General features: G+C 43.5%; 1 protein-coding gene across 5 annotated transcripts in view; it reads right to left on the bottom strand.

Annotated features, from left to right (window-relative positions):
* The window catches only part of TNS3 (tensin 3), a 390960-nt gene that overhangs the window by 244915 nt on the left and 128410 nt on the right, over window positions 1–17635 (bottom strand). For 4 of the 5 annotated variants that reach the window (XR_005217079.1, XM_037837214.1, XM_037837219.1 and 1 more), the window contains exon 3: window positions 1168–1205. Coding sequence is in view for 2 of the 5 variants with exons in the window: in XM_037837214.1 (XP_037693142.1) it covers window positions 1168–1205 (38 nt within the window). In the remaining 3 variants the exon portion in view is untranslated. Of the gene's footprint in view, window positions 1–1167; window positions 1206–16764; window positions 16892–17635 lie in introns of those variants that run through there. The other variant, XM_037837217.1, reaches the window with a different exon arrangement.

The following is a 17635-nucleotide window of genomic DNA, read 5'->3' as shown; positions in this document are numbered from 1 at the left end:
AAAGGCGGGGGACGGACACAGGATAGGGACGACAGACGAGGGTGATTGCTGGTATTGGGGCCTGGTAATGGGTACGTACGGTACGGTGCATCCTCTCTACTTCTGCCTATGTTCAGAATGCTCCATAATACAACATTTATAAAGAAAAGTCATATAATCTACTGGAAAAAAAAATAAGGGTAGGCTAGCCTGTAGTTCTTAGAACTTTGTGTGTGATTGGGGGTGGGAGGGGCCACCAGGAACTCTGGACCTCACATATAAAACACGTCCAAGTGAAGCCCTTTCACAAAAAAATGTGAAGTATGGCCTTCTGCTCAGAATCTGAGGACAGACGAATGAGAAAACCTAAGGAACAGTTGACGCATGATCATAAAAGCAGCAAAATTCCAAGATTCCATAAAATCCTATCTCCCTAAACCACCAAGGAGGTCTCCTACCAACCCCAATATCCAGAAAACCCAAGAGGGGCAGTACCTATACTCCAGGAAGAAAACCCTGGGCTATTCCAAGGGGTGCCTGCAACTCTCTAGAAGCTACCTCTATGCCATTTCCCTTCCAGCTAATAAAAGTCCTGAACCCAGTGAAGCATACCAAGGCCTCCAGGGCTTACTGGGAAGCCACTCAGCAATTTAACTTCTTCAGAACATGCAAACTCAGGATAATTATCACTTAATTCAGGTTTTCCAGATTTCCACAGTAGTGGGATTTCCCACTGCAAATCCCAGTCCATCTATGAGCAACTACCCTCCAAGAGAAGCCAGAAATATCCTTATGGCCAAGCTAATGTCCTTAGACCGTCTCTATTCCCACCTCTCTCTAGACCCTGAAAAGTAGCTTGTCTGTGTAATTAGAAACAAGGGATCACTTTGTTATTGAGAATGTTCTGGCGACACGGCCAAGAGAAAATCATTCCATTCTTATCTGAAATCAAATTCTTGAGAATTACATTCCATAATAGAAACGTGGATCTCATAGCTCTTTGGTTGATTCCTGAGATGAAAAAGTATACATACAGCCCATCAAAAATTATCTACTGCCCGTTTTCCTTTCCTTGGGCATTCCATTTCAGTGGCTATGTTCCAGATGGGTCCCCCTTCCACACGTATCATTCAACAGAGGCCAATTTGGCCATAAAAAGTCCCATGGGAAAAGAAGTGCAACTCTTACCTTGGCTTCACATTTCTTGTGGCAGCAATAGTTGCAGACTGGAAGAGAAAAAGAAACGGGTGTGTGTTGAGTCGTCTCTGCAGCAACACTTCTTAAATCTCCAAACCCGCCCAATCCTTGAAGAGACCCGGATTGAAGAGCCTATGACAGGCTCTCAGCTGATGACCTGGACAGCTTCTCCATGACATGAGGGACGTTATTCACTTCTGTTGCAATCCAAAGTTACAACAGAATTTAGTGTGGGCAGCGTGTTTAAGAACTAAGTTATAGCCGTTCTCTGCTAGCGAATACTCACAGAGGGAAGTTACACTGGTCCAGGTGGAAACTTCTTGGGAGCAGAGTTATAAACAGATAGTTTTAGTAAGAAGTGCATCCTCCCAGATTTGGTCCCCAAAGAAGAAAGGCAGTGAATTTGGGTAGTAAAAGACATTAGTGTATGCCTGAAAATTACAGCATATCCCTGAAAAGAGAAGGGGACTTGAAAATGCCCCAGGAGAATCAGGATTTGGAATCTTTAGGTTAGAGAGGAAACTATGCATTTGATTTCCATGCCCATCCCACTTCCGGACAACCGGAGAACTGACTGTCAAAACAAATTCATGTCTAAATTCCTACAGAGGAAACCTTCGACAGGGCCAACTGTGTGAACCCAGCAAGTCATGTATCAGTTTGGAAGTCCCAACAATGCAGATTTAGAGCTGGAACCAATGCTGATTTCACAGGCCCTCCTCCTCCAGAGATGCAGCTGTACTGACAAGACATAAGGGCCTTCTCCCCCAGCCACGGGGGCATACAGCAAGCAGGAACCCCAGCCCCAGCCCAGCCCCAACACTTCCAGGCAGAGATGTCAGAACAAGGAACACTTAGAAATGAAGTGACTGTAATGAAAATCCCATCAGAGCTTCCCCTGAAGGCTCTGAGAGGACATCCAGAAAATTTCCTTATTTCTGCAAGTCAAACTGCGACCCATGGAGGCTACTGTGGGATAAGGGAAAGAGACCCGGGCCAGGGGCACATGCTGGGCTACCACGCTTCAGCTGGCTCTCCCAGGCAGGTGGGGGTCCTCTCTGAACCTCTGTCTCCTCGTACAAGGTTATTATTGTGGCATCAAATGGCACCCTTCATGCTTTGTAAATGTCTATAAAAGTGTGGCATCCTGGAGTCTAGTAGGGATTCAAGTAGTTTCCCACACCAATCAAGTAGGTTCCTCATACTTTAAGACTGACCAGAGAGCCTCTCCCCGTCCCCTTTTCCCTTTTCCTGGTCTCCATAAACATACATTGGTTTATTCTCTGTCCCAAACGTTGCAGGTACAAAGATAAATAAAACAAGGTTCATAACCTCAAAGTGCTCACAATAATTTGGTGGAGCTGGAAGTGTAGAGACAGATATGAAAACAGAATTTTATCATGATGGGATAAAGTTAGGAAAAAGATCTGCACATGTACAGAAGGGAACACACAAGTCAGGGAAGGCTTTCTGGTTTAGAAGACTCCTAACCTAAAGGAAAAGTAAGAGTTATCTAGTTATGAGCAGTGCAGAATACAAACTCTACTGAATCACCTAAATGTCCATTCATTTCTTGGTGGAGACAGACCTCCCTCAAATCCTCAGCTCTAGCTGTGCTGGTTCTTCTCTGTCACCCCCTCTCTTGACCCAAGCCTGCAGCTTCACTCAGACTACCTTACAGTCATACTCCTCTCATGGCAGCTACATTCTATAATCCAAAATAGTGCTGCCTAATATAAATTTATATTTATATTTATAAATATAAATATAAATTTTCTAATAGCCACATTCAAAAAGGAAAAAAAAACAAATGAAATTATTTTAGCAATATATTTATTTAATGTAATACAGTATATCCAAAATATAATTCCAATTTTAATATAAAAAACTATTGAGATATTCTGTGGGGTTTTGGGGGTACTTAGTCTTTGAAATCCTATACTTGTAGCACATCTTAATTCAGACTGGCCACAATTCAAGTACTCAATTGCCACATATGGCTAGTGGATACAAAAAGGATAGTGCAGCTCTAACAATTTTCTCAGGCTGAATGTACTTGGCAAACAGGTGAGGCCCATCAGAATGGGGCATTACTATGTGTTTCCTCTGAGCCTGTACCGGTTTGTATATATTATGTCCCCCAGAAAAAGCCATGTTCTTTGATGCAATCTTGTGGGGGCAGACTTATTAGTGTTGATTAAGTTGGAACCTTTGGATTACGTTTCCATGGAGATGTGACCCACCCAACTGTGGGTGATAACACTGATTAGGTAATTTCCATGGAGGCGTGGCCACACCCATTCAGCAGGCCTTAATTAGTTTACTAGAGCACTATATAAGAACTCAGACAGAAGGAGCTTCCTGCTGCAACTGAGAGAAACATTTTGAAGATGGCCATTGAAAGCAGACTTTTGATCTGGAGAAGCTAGAAAGGACAAACGTCCCAAGAGCAACATTTTGAAGAACCCACAGAACTGAGAGAGGAGCTAGAACACAACCCGGGATCAGCAGATGCCAGCCACGTGCCTTCCCAGCTTACAGAGGATTTCCTGATGCCACTGGCATTCCTTCGATGAAGGTACCCTATTGCTGATGCCTTACCTTGGACACTTAATGGCCTTTAGACTGTAACTTTGTAACCAAATAAACCCCTTTTATAAAAGCCAAAAAAAAAAAAAAAGTGTGGCATCCTGGATGGAGAAGGTATTGAAGTCAAACAGATAGGGTGCCAACCCCAGCTCAGCCGTTTGGAGACTCCATGAGTTTAGGAAACTTTTCACTCCGCGTACTTGCACATTCCTTTCCATGAACTGAGGACAGAAATGCCAAGATCATAAGGGCTGGTGTAGGACTGAGTGAAGATAAATTGAAAAAAGTCACTTGGCCAATGCCTGACAGATTCTGGAACTCTAGTAAAGAAGAGTTGGGGTTATTATTATTGTAATACCTATTTTTTTAAATTGTCTTTCTATGTCTCTAAAATTTGTAAGACAAGTATTTATTCAATACCTTCCAGCAGGTATACTGCACAAAGGGGATAGATGGTTTTCCATTGGGAAAAAAGGAGTCTCCACCCCAGATTCAAAACCAGACAGGAAACAGCCAGGAGCCTGAAGTGAGCTAGAACAACAGGGGAGAGGCCCATTGGTCTTTGGCAAGTGAGAATCAGCAGGCACCCAGCCACTTCCACCCACACTCACTCAACCCTAGGGGATGGTCAACTCCAACAGCATTTGACTGGCTCATGGCATCAACGTGCAGCCAGCCATCCCGATGACCTCCAACAGTCCTCACCTCCTGCTATCCTCCCCCACCGAATCAGAGCTGCTGTCTGGGGCAATAAAGGATGGCAGAGGGGGCAGCATGTGACTTTTGAGGTGAGGTCATGAAAGGCCTTGTGGCTTTGGCCCTGTTCTCTAGGATCACTCATGCTATGGAAAGCCAGGCGCCATGCTGGAAGGAGATTCAAGCAACCCTCTGGAGAGGATCACAGGGAGAGAAACCGAGTCCTCCCACCAGCCCTGTGGGAAGCAGATCCTTCAGCCCTAGTCGAACCTTGAGATGACCGTAGCCTCATGACAGGCCCTGAGCCAGAATTGCCTGGCCAAGCAGTTCCCCAATTCTTGATCATTTGTTAGACGACTGTGCCTTGATGTTCACTGGTGGCAGGCCATGTTCTCGAGCTGTACCCAGCAACATCATGCCTGGGTCATGATGTCACCAGGCTCAAAGGAGGCCACGAAACAGCAACAGGACCTGTCCGTCAAGTTGCATCCCACACCACTCAGCTCAGAAAGACAGAACGTACGTGTTTATTTTGAATTCAGCACCTAGAATTCACCATTCTTCTAAGAAGCCAAAGCTGGCAGCATTTGCTATGCTTTTGCTTTGTTTTTACAGCTTTTTACTTTGAAATAACTTCAAACTTAAAGGAAAGTTGCAGAAATAATACAGAAACAATACCTAGAAGTCCAACATCCCCCTCAACCAGATATCCGGACTACAGGTTTATCACATTTGTTATATCATTCTATCTTCCTATTTTCTAAACATTAAGAGTAGGTTGTATATATCATGCTCCTCTGTCTTACTTTATTTTAAATATTTTAACTTTTATAAATATTAGGCAGCTTTCAACGTATAAACTGTCTTGAATTACTCAGAGTAAAAGAAAAATGTTTTTTTTTTTAAAAAAAATCAAGCAGTCCTCCGAAGGGAGCAGAATCTGTGCGGGTTCTCAAACAAAAAGACATTGCACTCCATTCCCAGATGAAAATCAACACATTAATCTCACCATCTCAGGGACTACCAATACACCATTCCTTTAAGGTTGTGATTCTGCTTCCTAATACCATTTTAAGACCCATACATATAAAAGGTATGTATTATGTAAATAGATCAATCACAATTTCCCAACGCCTCATTACCTTCAGTTATTTATTTTAGGCAAAAAGAATCCTGTTAATGCTAAAGGGTAATATGTCCCTGTCATTTAAAAAAAAAAAAAATCATTTGCCCCATTATCCATTGCTTTTTGCTCCCTCAGACCTCCTTGCGCAACTTTTCTTCTGAAATCACCAACACGCTCTCCGATCTTATGGAGAGAAGCCTTCAAGCTGTGGAGCTCAGTGTCCTCTTCTGTAAAACGGGCCACTGTGAAGCTTATTAAAACACACAGATGCATAAAGTGCGCACAACAGTGCTGGCTGGTGCTCAGTTAATGCACCTACTATTATCACTTCTACTATGATTACCCGTTCGAAGTGTGTGAGTAGATAAATTTCCCCTCTTTAAACCCCTCCTCATTGTGGCTTTGTCTCCATTACAATTGCCCTACCTTTTGGCCTTCACACTCAAGGCCCAGGATCTGTCGCCCAAATGCCAGGCTCCTGGGGCCTCTGATAGGTTCTCCTGGCTTCCCCAGACCTCACTTCCCATGTGATCCCCATGTGACACTGCTCACATCACCCTGAGTTCTCCCCTGCAATAGTCCAACGTTCTCCGTGATTCCAACGGGTCCCACTCAGTCGGGTGTCATCATCTGTTCATGTACTTCTTGCTACCGCTACACCCAAGCAGAATTACCCAGGGAGACAATGGACTTAGCAGAGAAAGCCTACCATCTACTGAAAACAATTACGTACTTGATACGCAACACCGAAGTATCAGGAAGTATAAATGCACAGCTGTGTAGTATAGTGTTTCTGTCCAGCACTTACTCAGTGATTCATTTCCCACCTCTTTCTCACTCACAGAGTACTATTTTGTCTAGATTTTCCTTCCCCCGTGTGACTTCCAGAAAGGTGACTCCAAATCTAGGGTTAGATCCTGCTTTGGTCCAACCCAATGGTTCTTGGAGACACCCTAGAGGTCTCTACGGCCTTTCAGGAGATTGACCAAGGTCCTTACGAACTAGTTTCATAATAGTTCTTGCCTTTCTCTTGTTCTGACATTGGCATCGATGGTGTGAAAGCAAGGGTGGGTAAAACTACTGGTGTCTTGGCCGAAATCAGGCCACACCACCAATCTGTGTTAGTCGTCCTCATATTCCTCACCATGACATACTCACAGTTAAAAAAAGAAAAATTTGTCATTTCCACTCAAGAACATCCTAGATGAACAGTTAAAAAAATTAATTTTGTTAAATCTCAACTGCTGAATAAACATCTTTTTACTATTCTGTGAGACAAAATAGGAAGCCCACAGTGCTGGTTTGAATCTATTACGTACCCCAGAAGAGACTATGTTCCTTTAATCGAATCTTGTAGGGGCAAAACTTTTGTGGGTGGGACCTTTTGATTAGGTTGTTTCCATGGAGATGTGACCCCACTCATTCAAGGTGTGTCTTAATTAGTTTACTGGCATCCTCTATGACAGGATAAAAGGTAGAGATACTTTGAAGAGAGCTCAAAGACAGAAATGCCCCAGGAGAAACAAGTAGAAGGGCCCAGAGAAGCTAAGACAGAATCCCAGAGACATTTTGGAGAAAGCCATGGAAACCAGAAGCTAAACCCAGGAGAGGACCAGCAGACCCCAGCCATGTGCCTTCCCACGTGACAGAGGAACCCCAGATGCCATCGGCCTTTCCTCAGAGAAGATATCGTCCTGTTGATGCCTTGATTGGGACATTTTCATGGACTTAGAACTGTAAATTTGTAAACTAATAAACCCCCATTGTAAAGCCAATCCATTTCTGGTATTTTGCACACTGGCAGCTTTAGCAAACAGGAACACCCACGTACAGCACTTCTCTGCATGGGGAGATGTGAGCTGGCAGCTCACTTAGCCAACTGCATGTTCAGGGAACATCGTTTGCGTTGGAAAGAACTTCTGACGGACAAAACATGGTTATTCAGACTCAGGTAGTCACAAGTCCTCAAAAACAAACAGAGCGCTTCATCACAACAAGGAAAACAACTGATAGTGATTGTTGCCAATGATAAATTTCGAGCTTTCAAGGGAAAATTAGAATTTTGGGAAACGTGCATATATCCAAATGAGTTTGAAAGCTTTCTAAGACTCTTCTGATAAAATAAGTAATATAAACAAATGTGGGCATTTTGGGGGTCTTATATAATAAATGTGCCACTATCTGTTGGCATAATATTTTCTGACATAATATTGCATAAGTCAGTGAACCAATATTTTCCAAATGATCAATACATGAAGTTACAAAAGCATGCATGGATAAAAGATCCATTCAAAGTGCAAAAGAAACCAGTGGATTTTAATATAAAAGAGAAGAAAATGTCCCTTGACACGGTTTCAGATTCCACTTTGACACTAAGAGATCGTCACTTAAGTTTTGGTGTAGTATAAAAAAATTGACAGTAATCTGAAAAAGCTATTAAAATGCTTGCTCTTCCAACTCAATTTCTACTTGAGGTCAGATTTTCTCAAAGTATTTCAACCAAATCAACATACTGAAACAGAATGAATGTAAGAGCAAATTGGAGAATCCAGCTGTCTGTATTACGCCAGATATAACAGAATTGTAAAACAATAAATAAAACAATATCATTCTTCTCTTTTTTTTGTTTTGAAAGATACAATCACTTTTTCATTAAAAATGCTATATATGTTAACATGCAATGGGCTACTGATGCTTTTAAATGAATTAATAAATATTTTAACTATTCATCAGTCTCAATTGCTACCATGGTGACTATCAATAGATATAAACCACAGAAAGAGGCACATAAGAGAGTAAAGGGGTCCTCGGAGCAGCAAGTTTGAAGACTGCTGGCTAAGTCAAGATGGCAATTCCATTCTCCTGGCTTAGGACTGCTTAGGAATGGATGGGGGGACCAATTCTGACCAGCGGACAGTGAAGTGAAATCTTTTGGAGGTTTCTGGTGAAGGTCTCTGCACTCCTACAATAGAGATCCAAGAAGAAAAACTCCACTTTCACGGACAAGTCCTGCTGCATGGGGTGCCTGGGCCACGGGGCCACCCAGCAGGAGAATCAGGGAGCCCTAACTTGCCCTCCCAGAACCTGCTCAGCCTCTGCACTATTCCACTGACTTATGTCATGCAGACAAATGATTTAGAGCTGCTCCAAGCCTTTGACCTAGTATCTCACTAATCCCCACAATAACCAGGGAGAAAGTTGCATTTTTATCTCCATTTTGCAAAGAGAAAAGTGAAGTACAGAGATAAAAGCCTTCCCCAGGCAACATACAGGTAAGTGGTTGAGGGGGATCCAAGGAAGCAGAGACAGATGCCTCAGCCTGGCTGGAAGCAGGGAGGAGAACAGGCCTACAGGGCTGGATTTAAATTGCTGATGAGCTAGTATATGAAGGTGCTCATTATTTATGTTATAATCATAGGGCCCCCACAGATGACAAAGCAAACACCTAAAAGGAGGAGGTGTCAGGGTGCCCGAGTTGCTGGAAAGTTCCAAGGCCAACCCAGGCTTCCTGACTAAGTATCTGAAGTCCCCACACAAATCATGTTCCTTCTCCGGCACTAATTTTCTCCATCTGAATTAGGGGAAGAATGAGGTGTATCAAAGATTCCTTTCCACCCTGAAAAAAAAATGTTGCCCAAGCAATAAAAAAGAAAAATGATATCTCCCAAAATAAAAGGTTAGCCAACTACTACAAATCATTTCTAAAAATTTAACATGTGAAAATGATTATAACAGGCAAGCTTAAAAATCTCAGGCTCTATGTACAGAACTTTGTGAGACAGATGTGCTCTGTTAAGGCCACCCATGTAGAATAGGATAGAGGTATCATCGTAAATAAGTTAAAGGACAGAGCATACAATAAATCTTGTTGAGAAAACTGGCTCATTCTTCCAATGGAAAACATAAATAATATAAATTCCACATGAGTCAAATATTAAACTGGGTCAAAATGGGAAAAGCAGAAATTTATATTAAAATACAACAGAATATCTGTGTGACCCTGGAGTAAGAAAGACATTCTTACATAGGGAACAAAAACAAAGTGAAAGACGTGTAGATCTGAACAAACCGAACTTTAAAGCTTTTGCACAATAAACATACCATAAGCAAAATCAGACAAACAGCTGGTTGGAATGCTTGAAATACTTTAGGTGGAATGACAAAGCAGTATTTTTTGTAGTCAAAAAACCCTCAGAAATTAGCAAAGGGCCTGCCCCATACAGCAGATAAAAGGTTAATATTAATAATAGAATGAATTCTTACAAATCCAAGAGAAAAGAAAAATAATCCAATTTTTTAAACAAGCAAAGGATTGGAATGGCTAATTGAGTAAATAAACAGAAATGCCACAGACATCTCATCTGTCTCTTTTTAGATGCTCAACTTCAGAAATAATCAGATGAATGAAAAATACAATAAAAATGAGGTGCCACTTTTCAGCCATCAACTGGCAAAGATTAAAAGCTGAGATGTAATCAAGTGAAAGAAACCATGATCAGTGAATGCTTCGGCTTCACGGAGCCCATTTTTCCTGTCAGAAGCCCTGTTCCTTCTCCCCCCACAGCTTACATTGCTGGGTCTGAGAGGGTGCGTGGGGAGAGGACATTTCTTATGAGTTTCCTGGAACTAGTGACACGCAGGTCTAGACTGCCTGGATGCTTTGTCTCCCAGCTGAGGGTCTGCAGACCACCTGTCAGCTCCCTTGTCAAACAGGGGTTTCCAAAGTCATGTTTAAGAATCTTGGCTCCCACTCGGAGAGGGGAACGCTCCAGAGCTGTCTGGCTCTGAAACACCCAACATTTTTACACGTTGTCTTGGAACTGCTATTCTTCAAAACTGCTCCAAGAGCCTTGGGAATTCAGACCACTGCTTTGCAGGGCTGTCAGAATCTTTTATACAACACTCTCCTCCTATTGACCAAGTTATATATACCCTTGTTCAGCAACCTCTCTAAAGGCACTGTGGGTCCCCAGGAATGGGCTACGTGAAAAAGATGGGGATGGACATCCATGGCAGTAGGGACTGCAGAGAAGACCCACCCAACACACACACTCACAGCTTTGAGGTGCTGCTCTCTCCAGTGCCGTGTTGGTCTTAAACACCACCACATCCTGGTGCAAAGCAAGCACTAAATAACTTCTTCTCAAATGGAATGATCACCCACCTACCCATCTGCCAATCTTGCTCCAAACTTTTATCTATAATCGCTTAGTATACTGTGAACTCCTCAAAGTCCCCTTCCCCCAATCCCAGACCATGAGCTCCTCAAAGATGGGACGTCCCACCACGGACCAGGAGCTCCTCAAAGACACAACTTCCCCCATGCCAGACCATGAGCTCCTAAAGGCAGACTCACTTCCTCCAGCCCATACTGTGAGCTCCTTCAAGGAGGCTCAATCCACGTTGGGCTAAGCGAATGGAACGATTCATTATCAAATCTTCCTTACAAAACTCACTGCAACCCATTTCCTCCCTGGCCTCTTTTTTGTTCCCTTTCTCAATTTTCATTTACCTTGAGCTCTTTTTTACAGTTGTTCAAGAATAAGTGTCCCTAATGTAGCATGGCTTTATTCTGTGCCATCTTTTTCCATTCCAGCCTATTTTCACATATTCCACTAGTCAATCCAGGAAATAAGGAAGCATTTCTATTTGGTCTGATCCCATATCCTCCCTGACCCCATCTCCCTCTCGTGGGCAAGCCCCCAGAACTTCCAAGTCCTATAACCCAGGAGAAGAGGGCCCCGTTCAGTGTAGAACATCAAGATTCACCCAGTGCTTACTCTGGCTTATCTGAAGTATGATCATGTTGAGCTTGTAAAAAGATTGTCAATGATACAGGACCAAGTTCACCACCCAAGGACACCCAAGAGTGAGAACAGGTCACCACGGAGTTTTAACTGAGGGGACAAGAACAGCCCAGCATCAGTAAAGTTTTGAGAGTCATAAGGCAAACTACAAGCAGACAGGGAAACCACTGCTATCATTTCCATCTTGTGGCTTGCACCTCAAAGTTCCAGAAGTAGGGATAAGGGAATCACTACATGCAAATATAATGGTTTCTTAAGAATGAACTTCTTCTAATTTAGCGACACATAAAATTTGCAGGGAAAAAAGATGATAAAAAGTGAAAATCAAGGATTTGAAGGTCAAGAATAAGTCAGAAATGGAACAGCAAATATACTGACCTGAGTCACAGAATATACCCCTTCCCCTCCCTCCTCTTTCACCATCATCATCACCACCATCACCACCACCATCATCATCACCATTATCAACATCATTATCATGCCATGACCACCACCGCCACTGCCATCACGATCACAACCGTCACCACCACCACCACCATCACCATCATCATCATCACCACCACCACCACCACCATCACCATCACCACCACCATCACCACCATCATCACCATCATTACCATCACCACCATCATCACCATCACCAGCATCACCACCACCACCACTGCCATCACCACCACCACCATCACCACCATCACCACCATCATCACTATCACCACCATCATCACCATCACCACCATCACCCTTGCTACCACCACATCACCATCACCACCATCTCCACCATCACCATCACCACCATCACTACCACCACCATTGTCATCACCACCATTGTCAACATCATCATCATACCACCACCACCACTGCCATCACCAACACAACCATCACCACTACCATCACTATCATTACCGCCACCACCCCCACCATTGCCATCACCATCATCACTGCCACCACCACCATCACCACCATCAAAAACGCTCCTGAACACTTTCTTGAGCCAGGCAGTATTCTTCATGTTCTTTGTGAATTTACCATTATTCCTCCCAATGACCGTAAGAGAAAATTCAAGCATAGAGGCAGAATGGAAACCCTGAAAAAGTCTGTCCCCGGAGTTCACTCACCTCTACCATACTCCTTAAGAAATGAGCCAAAGAAAGAGCACTTCTACCAAGACGTCACATCACTTTTATGCATGATTACTTATTATAATACATATAAAAGGCATATATGGTTGTCAATAAGCAGCATGGACACACAGAGATCAACATGCAAATGTATATTATATATGTATATAACTACATAAATTGTGGTTGCTAAATAGAGTATTGAGAAAAGGTGGAGTTCCTCGAGATCACTATTCAATCTACAACTGGTAAAGATCACAAAAGACTGAGGACCAGAAAAGAGATGCAACCTGTCCAGGGCAACAGCTTCTTGTGGATGAGCCAATCACTGACTCTGCCAGGCTCCCAACTCCAACTCAGTAAGCAGGGTCCCCACATCCCCGTAATGCTCCCATTTATATACACAACAGCATGGAAGGGGGAAAATACCAGGCCCTATTTTCCTACCTCCTAGAACAATGACAAGGACAATAGCTAAAACAATTTGAAGACATACACACACGTATCCCACATATATAAAATACTTAGCTTAATTTAAACTGGTACACTTACATAGGACCATTCTATCCTTAATCATGTCCAAACAGGTACGCCAACTCTGTAGTCATATTTTGAGCCAGGCTAATGTCGCTGGAAGACAGGAATGCCTTACCTTGTAATAGGAACCTCCACAGTGTTGTTTTCCTTCTCTGATCTCTAACAAGGCCCTCTCCAAATCATTACACTCATCTTACAAGGGATTCTGGCCAGAAATGTACAGCCATCCCCCTATCAGCAAACGAAAACTGAGAGGAGGGATGTAATTACAAATCTCAGGAGTGACAGCCTTCTGCAGAATAGAAATGTTCTCCTTTAGGTGAGGCTCCATCAGGGAGAGAACATGTCACTCAGCAACTAGGCAAAGGGGGCTCCACCTGAGAGGGTGCCACCCATCTCTAACAAAGCAGATTTTTTTGAAACATGCTGAGTTAGGAACCATTCAAAGGGGCCAAACGTTTTTGGGGGTTTGCTTAACCATTTATTCATTCATTAATTTAACAGGCAGTCATTAACACCTACAACCAAAACATGCCTCAAATCTATAACTACTGATCAGGCACCTTTACCATACAGACATCGATATGGACCCTGGGATACATTCGAGAAAAAAGAGAACATTCTTCACGAAATTCACATTCCAGTGCCAGAGAGAAAGAACATAAACAAGTTAATGTTGAATAATTCAGACAATGGTGTTAAGTGTTATGGAGAAAATGAAGCAAGGCAAAGCAGGGAGGGAGGGTTCAAAGGGGAAGGGGCATGTGCTGATGTTTTACATCAGGGGTCAGGAAAAGCTTGAAAGGATGGGAAGAAGAGGGGCAGCAACTAAATGAGAAGGTGGCAGGAAGCCGGTTACATGGGATAAGCTGTTGGGGGCATTAACCAAAATCCAATGAGCGATCAATCGATCAGTGAGGTCACTTCAGGGTGATGGGACTCCAAAGAGCCCTGACCATGAACAGCATGCACTGCCCATTGGGCCATTCCCTCTGCTCAACACCTTCTGAAAAAGGACCACATGCAAGTCAAACCCCCAACAATGTGAATAAGGTTCAAGATGATCCTATTTCACCCAAACCACCCCCAGAACCCTGCACTGGGGAATCCTCCAGCACAGGCAGCACTCTCCCTGCCACCCCCTTCCATCCGGAAGTTGCTGCCCAACTGACTATCTCTGGGGCCTGGGATCTCAGCTGTTCTCATTCTTTTCATGTATCTTCGCCTCATTCTAGATTTTCCCAAGAACGTTAAACCATGCTACAAGAAAGATAGTAAAATGACCCCCACAAAAAGCTTGACATTGATGTTCCAATGAATTCAGTCTTTAGCCTTTCTCTCCGATTTTTCCATGTGTTGATTTTCTCATCTTCAAAAATAATCATTATTATGAAAACCATGTGGCTCACACTTCCTTTAGCCAGTGTATGGACAGATGAGTAGAAAAATGGGGACAAAAAGTAAATGAATAATAGGGAGGGAGGAGGGGTATGAGATGTTTTGGGTGTTCTTTTTTTATTTCTATTTTTATTTTAATTTTTTGGATTAATAAAAATGCTCAAAAATTGATTGTGATGATGAATGTACAACTATATGATATTGTGAACAACTGATTGTACACTTCAGATGATTATATGGTATGTGAATATATCTCAATAAAATTGCATTTAAAAAAAATCATTAATCCTTCCTGAGGGATTACTATCATCTCAGCACAGTTCTAGGTGCATATATACAAATTTGGTCCTCACAGCAACCCCTGGAAGTGGTTTAATTATTATCCTCATGCTACTGATGAAGAAACTGAGGCTCAGAGAGGGCAGCAGTAGGGCTGGAATTTGAACCCAGATTTGCCTGACTCTAGAGATCGCATGCTTAACCGTTGAGCTGCTTCTCAAAAAAAAAGGGTGGACTTAATCTTTGTGAACAGTTCATTGCATCAGCTACAACATGGACTAATATTTATATACCACTAAAGAGTTGACAAAGGACCTTTCTAACCATTGAGTCATATCATCACCCTAAGTGGCCACTTGCTGGGCAGACAGGCATCCCTACCCAACTCTACAACTGTGGAGAAGAATGCCCAGAGATCTCCCACAAAAGACATGCTCAAGTCTTAACCCACATCCCTGTGGGTGTAAACCCATTTGTAAACAGGACCTTGGAAGGTGTTATCAGTTAAGGTGTGGCTGAACTGAATCTGGGTGTACCTTAGTCCACATGGCTGGACACCTTCTAAAGAGAGGGAGTTCAATCTGTCAGTGGAAGCAAGAAGTCAGAAGAAGCCGGAGAGGAGCCCAAGAATGCCATGTGCTGGGAGACTACCATCCCAGGAGAAAGCAAGGCCTTGCCAACAACTTGATTTTAGACTTCAAGTCTTCACTCTATAAGCCAATAAATGGTTGCTGTTGAAGCCAACCCACTTTGCAGTATTTGTCATAGCCACTCTGGCAAACTAAGACATCTGATGACTTGCTAGGCTCCTACTGCCTGTGTCTCTCGGAGTCACCTCCAATCCCCAACTTCAACCTGCTCACTCTTCAAAGTATCGCCCATCCAATGAGGGATGGGTTCAAAGGAGAATATTCATGGGTCTACCTCAGACATTTCAAGGCATATTAAAGATTAAAAGTGAAAGAAAGAAGAAGTGAAAGAAAGAAAGAAGAAGAAGTGAAAGAAAGAAAGAAGTCTAATTCAGGACAGAGAATCAGCAGACAGCTTCATCACATAGTTATGCGGGGACAGGAAGCAAGTCCCCACCCCATTCTGTACACTCACAGACCACTCCCAGAACTTGGTGCTTGAGTAGATACCACCCATCACCCCATACGCAGTGGACAAGCAGAAGGAGAACAAGGGGCACAGCCTCCTGCAGCCCCCAATTCCCTCCACCTGCACACAGCTGCTCTGCGTGACCTCTCTCCACGCTGGCCCAGCAGCCTGGTGGCATGGGACACATGCGAATGCCCAGTGCCCAGCCACGAGCTCACACACAGGAAAGGGTGGCACATGCGGGACTTCCACGTCCACACTCAGCCTGGACAGGATGCCTCACCAAGTTCCACCAAGGTCCCAGGGCCTCAGATTCCATCCTCTGGGAGGGGCTCCTGGAGACATTCTTTAGTGTCACTTGAGGCCACCCCACGTCCCATGGCTGATGACACCCATGCAGGCGTAGTAAAACATCACTCTCCATCCCCTCGCTAACTGCAAGAATGGACATATTTGGAAGCTGCTATTTCAAGTTTTCCTTCCCAGTACCCCCGTCACAGCAGGAGCACCCAAAGAATGACATTTAATAGATGCAAATAAAATTGTGGAAATCAATGATTACACAACTTGAAAAAAATTCCAGACCACAGTTATTGAAAAACAGAAAATTTGGATTTATCTGCTTGGCTCTATTACTCAAAAGTTTAAAAAAAATATCTCTGGCAAAATACAACAAAGTAAGACTAACACAATCCAGACATCTGTAGTCTGCAGAAACCTAAAACCCTGCCAACCCAGATGCTTAAGAAACAGCCAGGAGATATCTAAGGCCTCTTGTCCAGCCACAGATTCCGAAAACAGCAAGCACTGAAGTCAAAATCCAAGATGAGAGCATGGGCAGACAGCGGCTGAGAGAGCCAGCACACTGGGGACCCTGGGAGCAGCGTTCAAAGAAAGGAGAGCAGGCATAAAGACCACGAAGCAATGAAAAGATCACTACCTTCAAATTCGTGGGAAAAGTAGAAAATCTCTCGGGGCCGAGCTGCTTTTCATCTGCTAATCGGCAACAGAACCAGAACTGTAATCATGTGGAATGCAGCCTGGGTGCCTTCCTCTTTCTTCTTGGGCTTCTGGAAAATGATGTCAAGTTGCTGAAGGAAACCAGAGGGTTTGTGCCTTGCAGGATGTGGCCAAGTCTGCTGGGCGTGGGCGTTTAGAAAGCAGTGGGAGAGGCTGTGCTTGGGTGAGCGAGCCAGAGTCATCGAATCTCATGCATTCACAGAGTTAACGGGCAACTGTGTTTGTGGTTGGCATTGGCCTTCGGATTAGGGGGACTTACCACCTTGGATTGTTCTGAAAAGAGCTGATGAAATCATATTTGGAACCATGTAACATGGCTTGGCCAAAGGAGAAGGGATTGATGAGCCGGGCATTTATCAGCACAGACAAATCCATTTAGATTTTCATGCAACCTGTGCTCCCGTACATCGACTAAGGCTCGGAATACGAAGATAACTAAGAGACCAGACTATGTTGCAAGATCTCATAGTCGGTGGAGTAGATAGTTAGGTAAATAAATAATGAGAACCCAGTCCTGCTTCCCTTGCCACTAACTCCTCCTTAGACTAACCAGTGTCCTCCTCTGCTCCCAGCATAACTTGTAAATGCCTCTGCTGAATCACTTACCATGCTGGATTGCCTGCCTGTTTATTAGTTTATCTTGCCCACTAGACTCTGAACTCTGACTGTAATGGCTGAGCTGTTTGGAGCACTTGCTCAATAAAAAGTTGCTGATAAACTGGCCTGCTCTAAGACAAGTCAGTAGTGCTTGCTGGGAGGACACGCATTCTGCAATTTGCCAGTACCATGCT

This window comes from Choloepus didactylus, chromosome 5 (assembly GCF_015220235.1).
Source record: "Choloepus didactylus isolate mChoDid1 chromosome 5, mChoDid1.pri, whole genome shotgun sequence".
Classification (NCBI taxonomy): Eukaryota; Metazoa; Chordata; class Mammalia; order Pilosa; family Megalonychidae; genus Choloepus; species Choloepus didactylus.
This window is presented reverse-complemented; position numbering and strand designations above follow the sequence as displayed.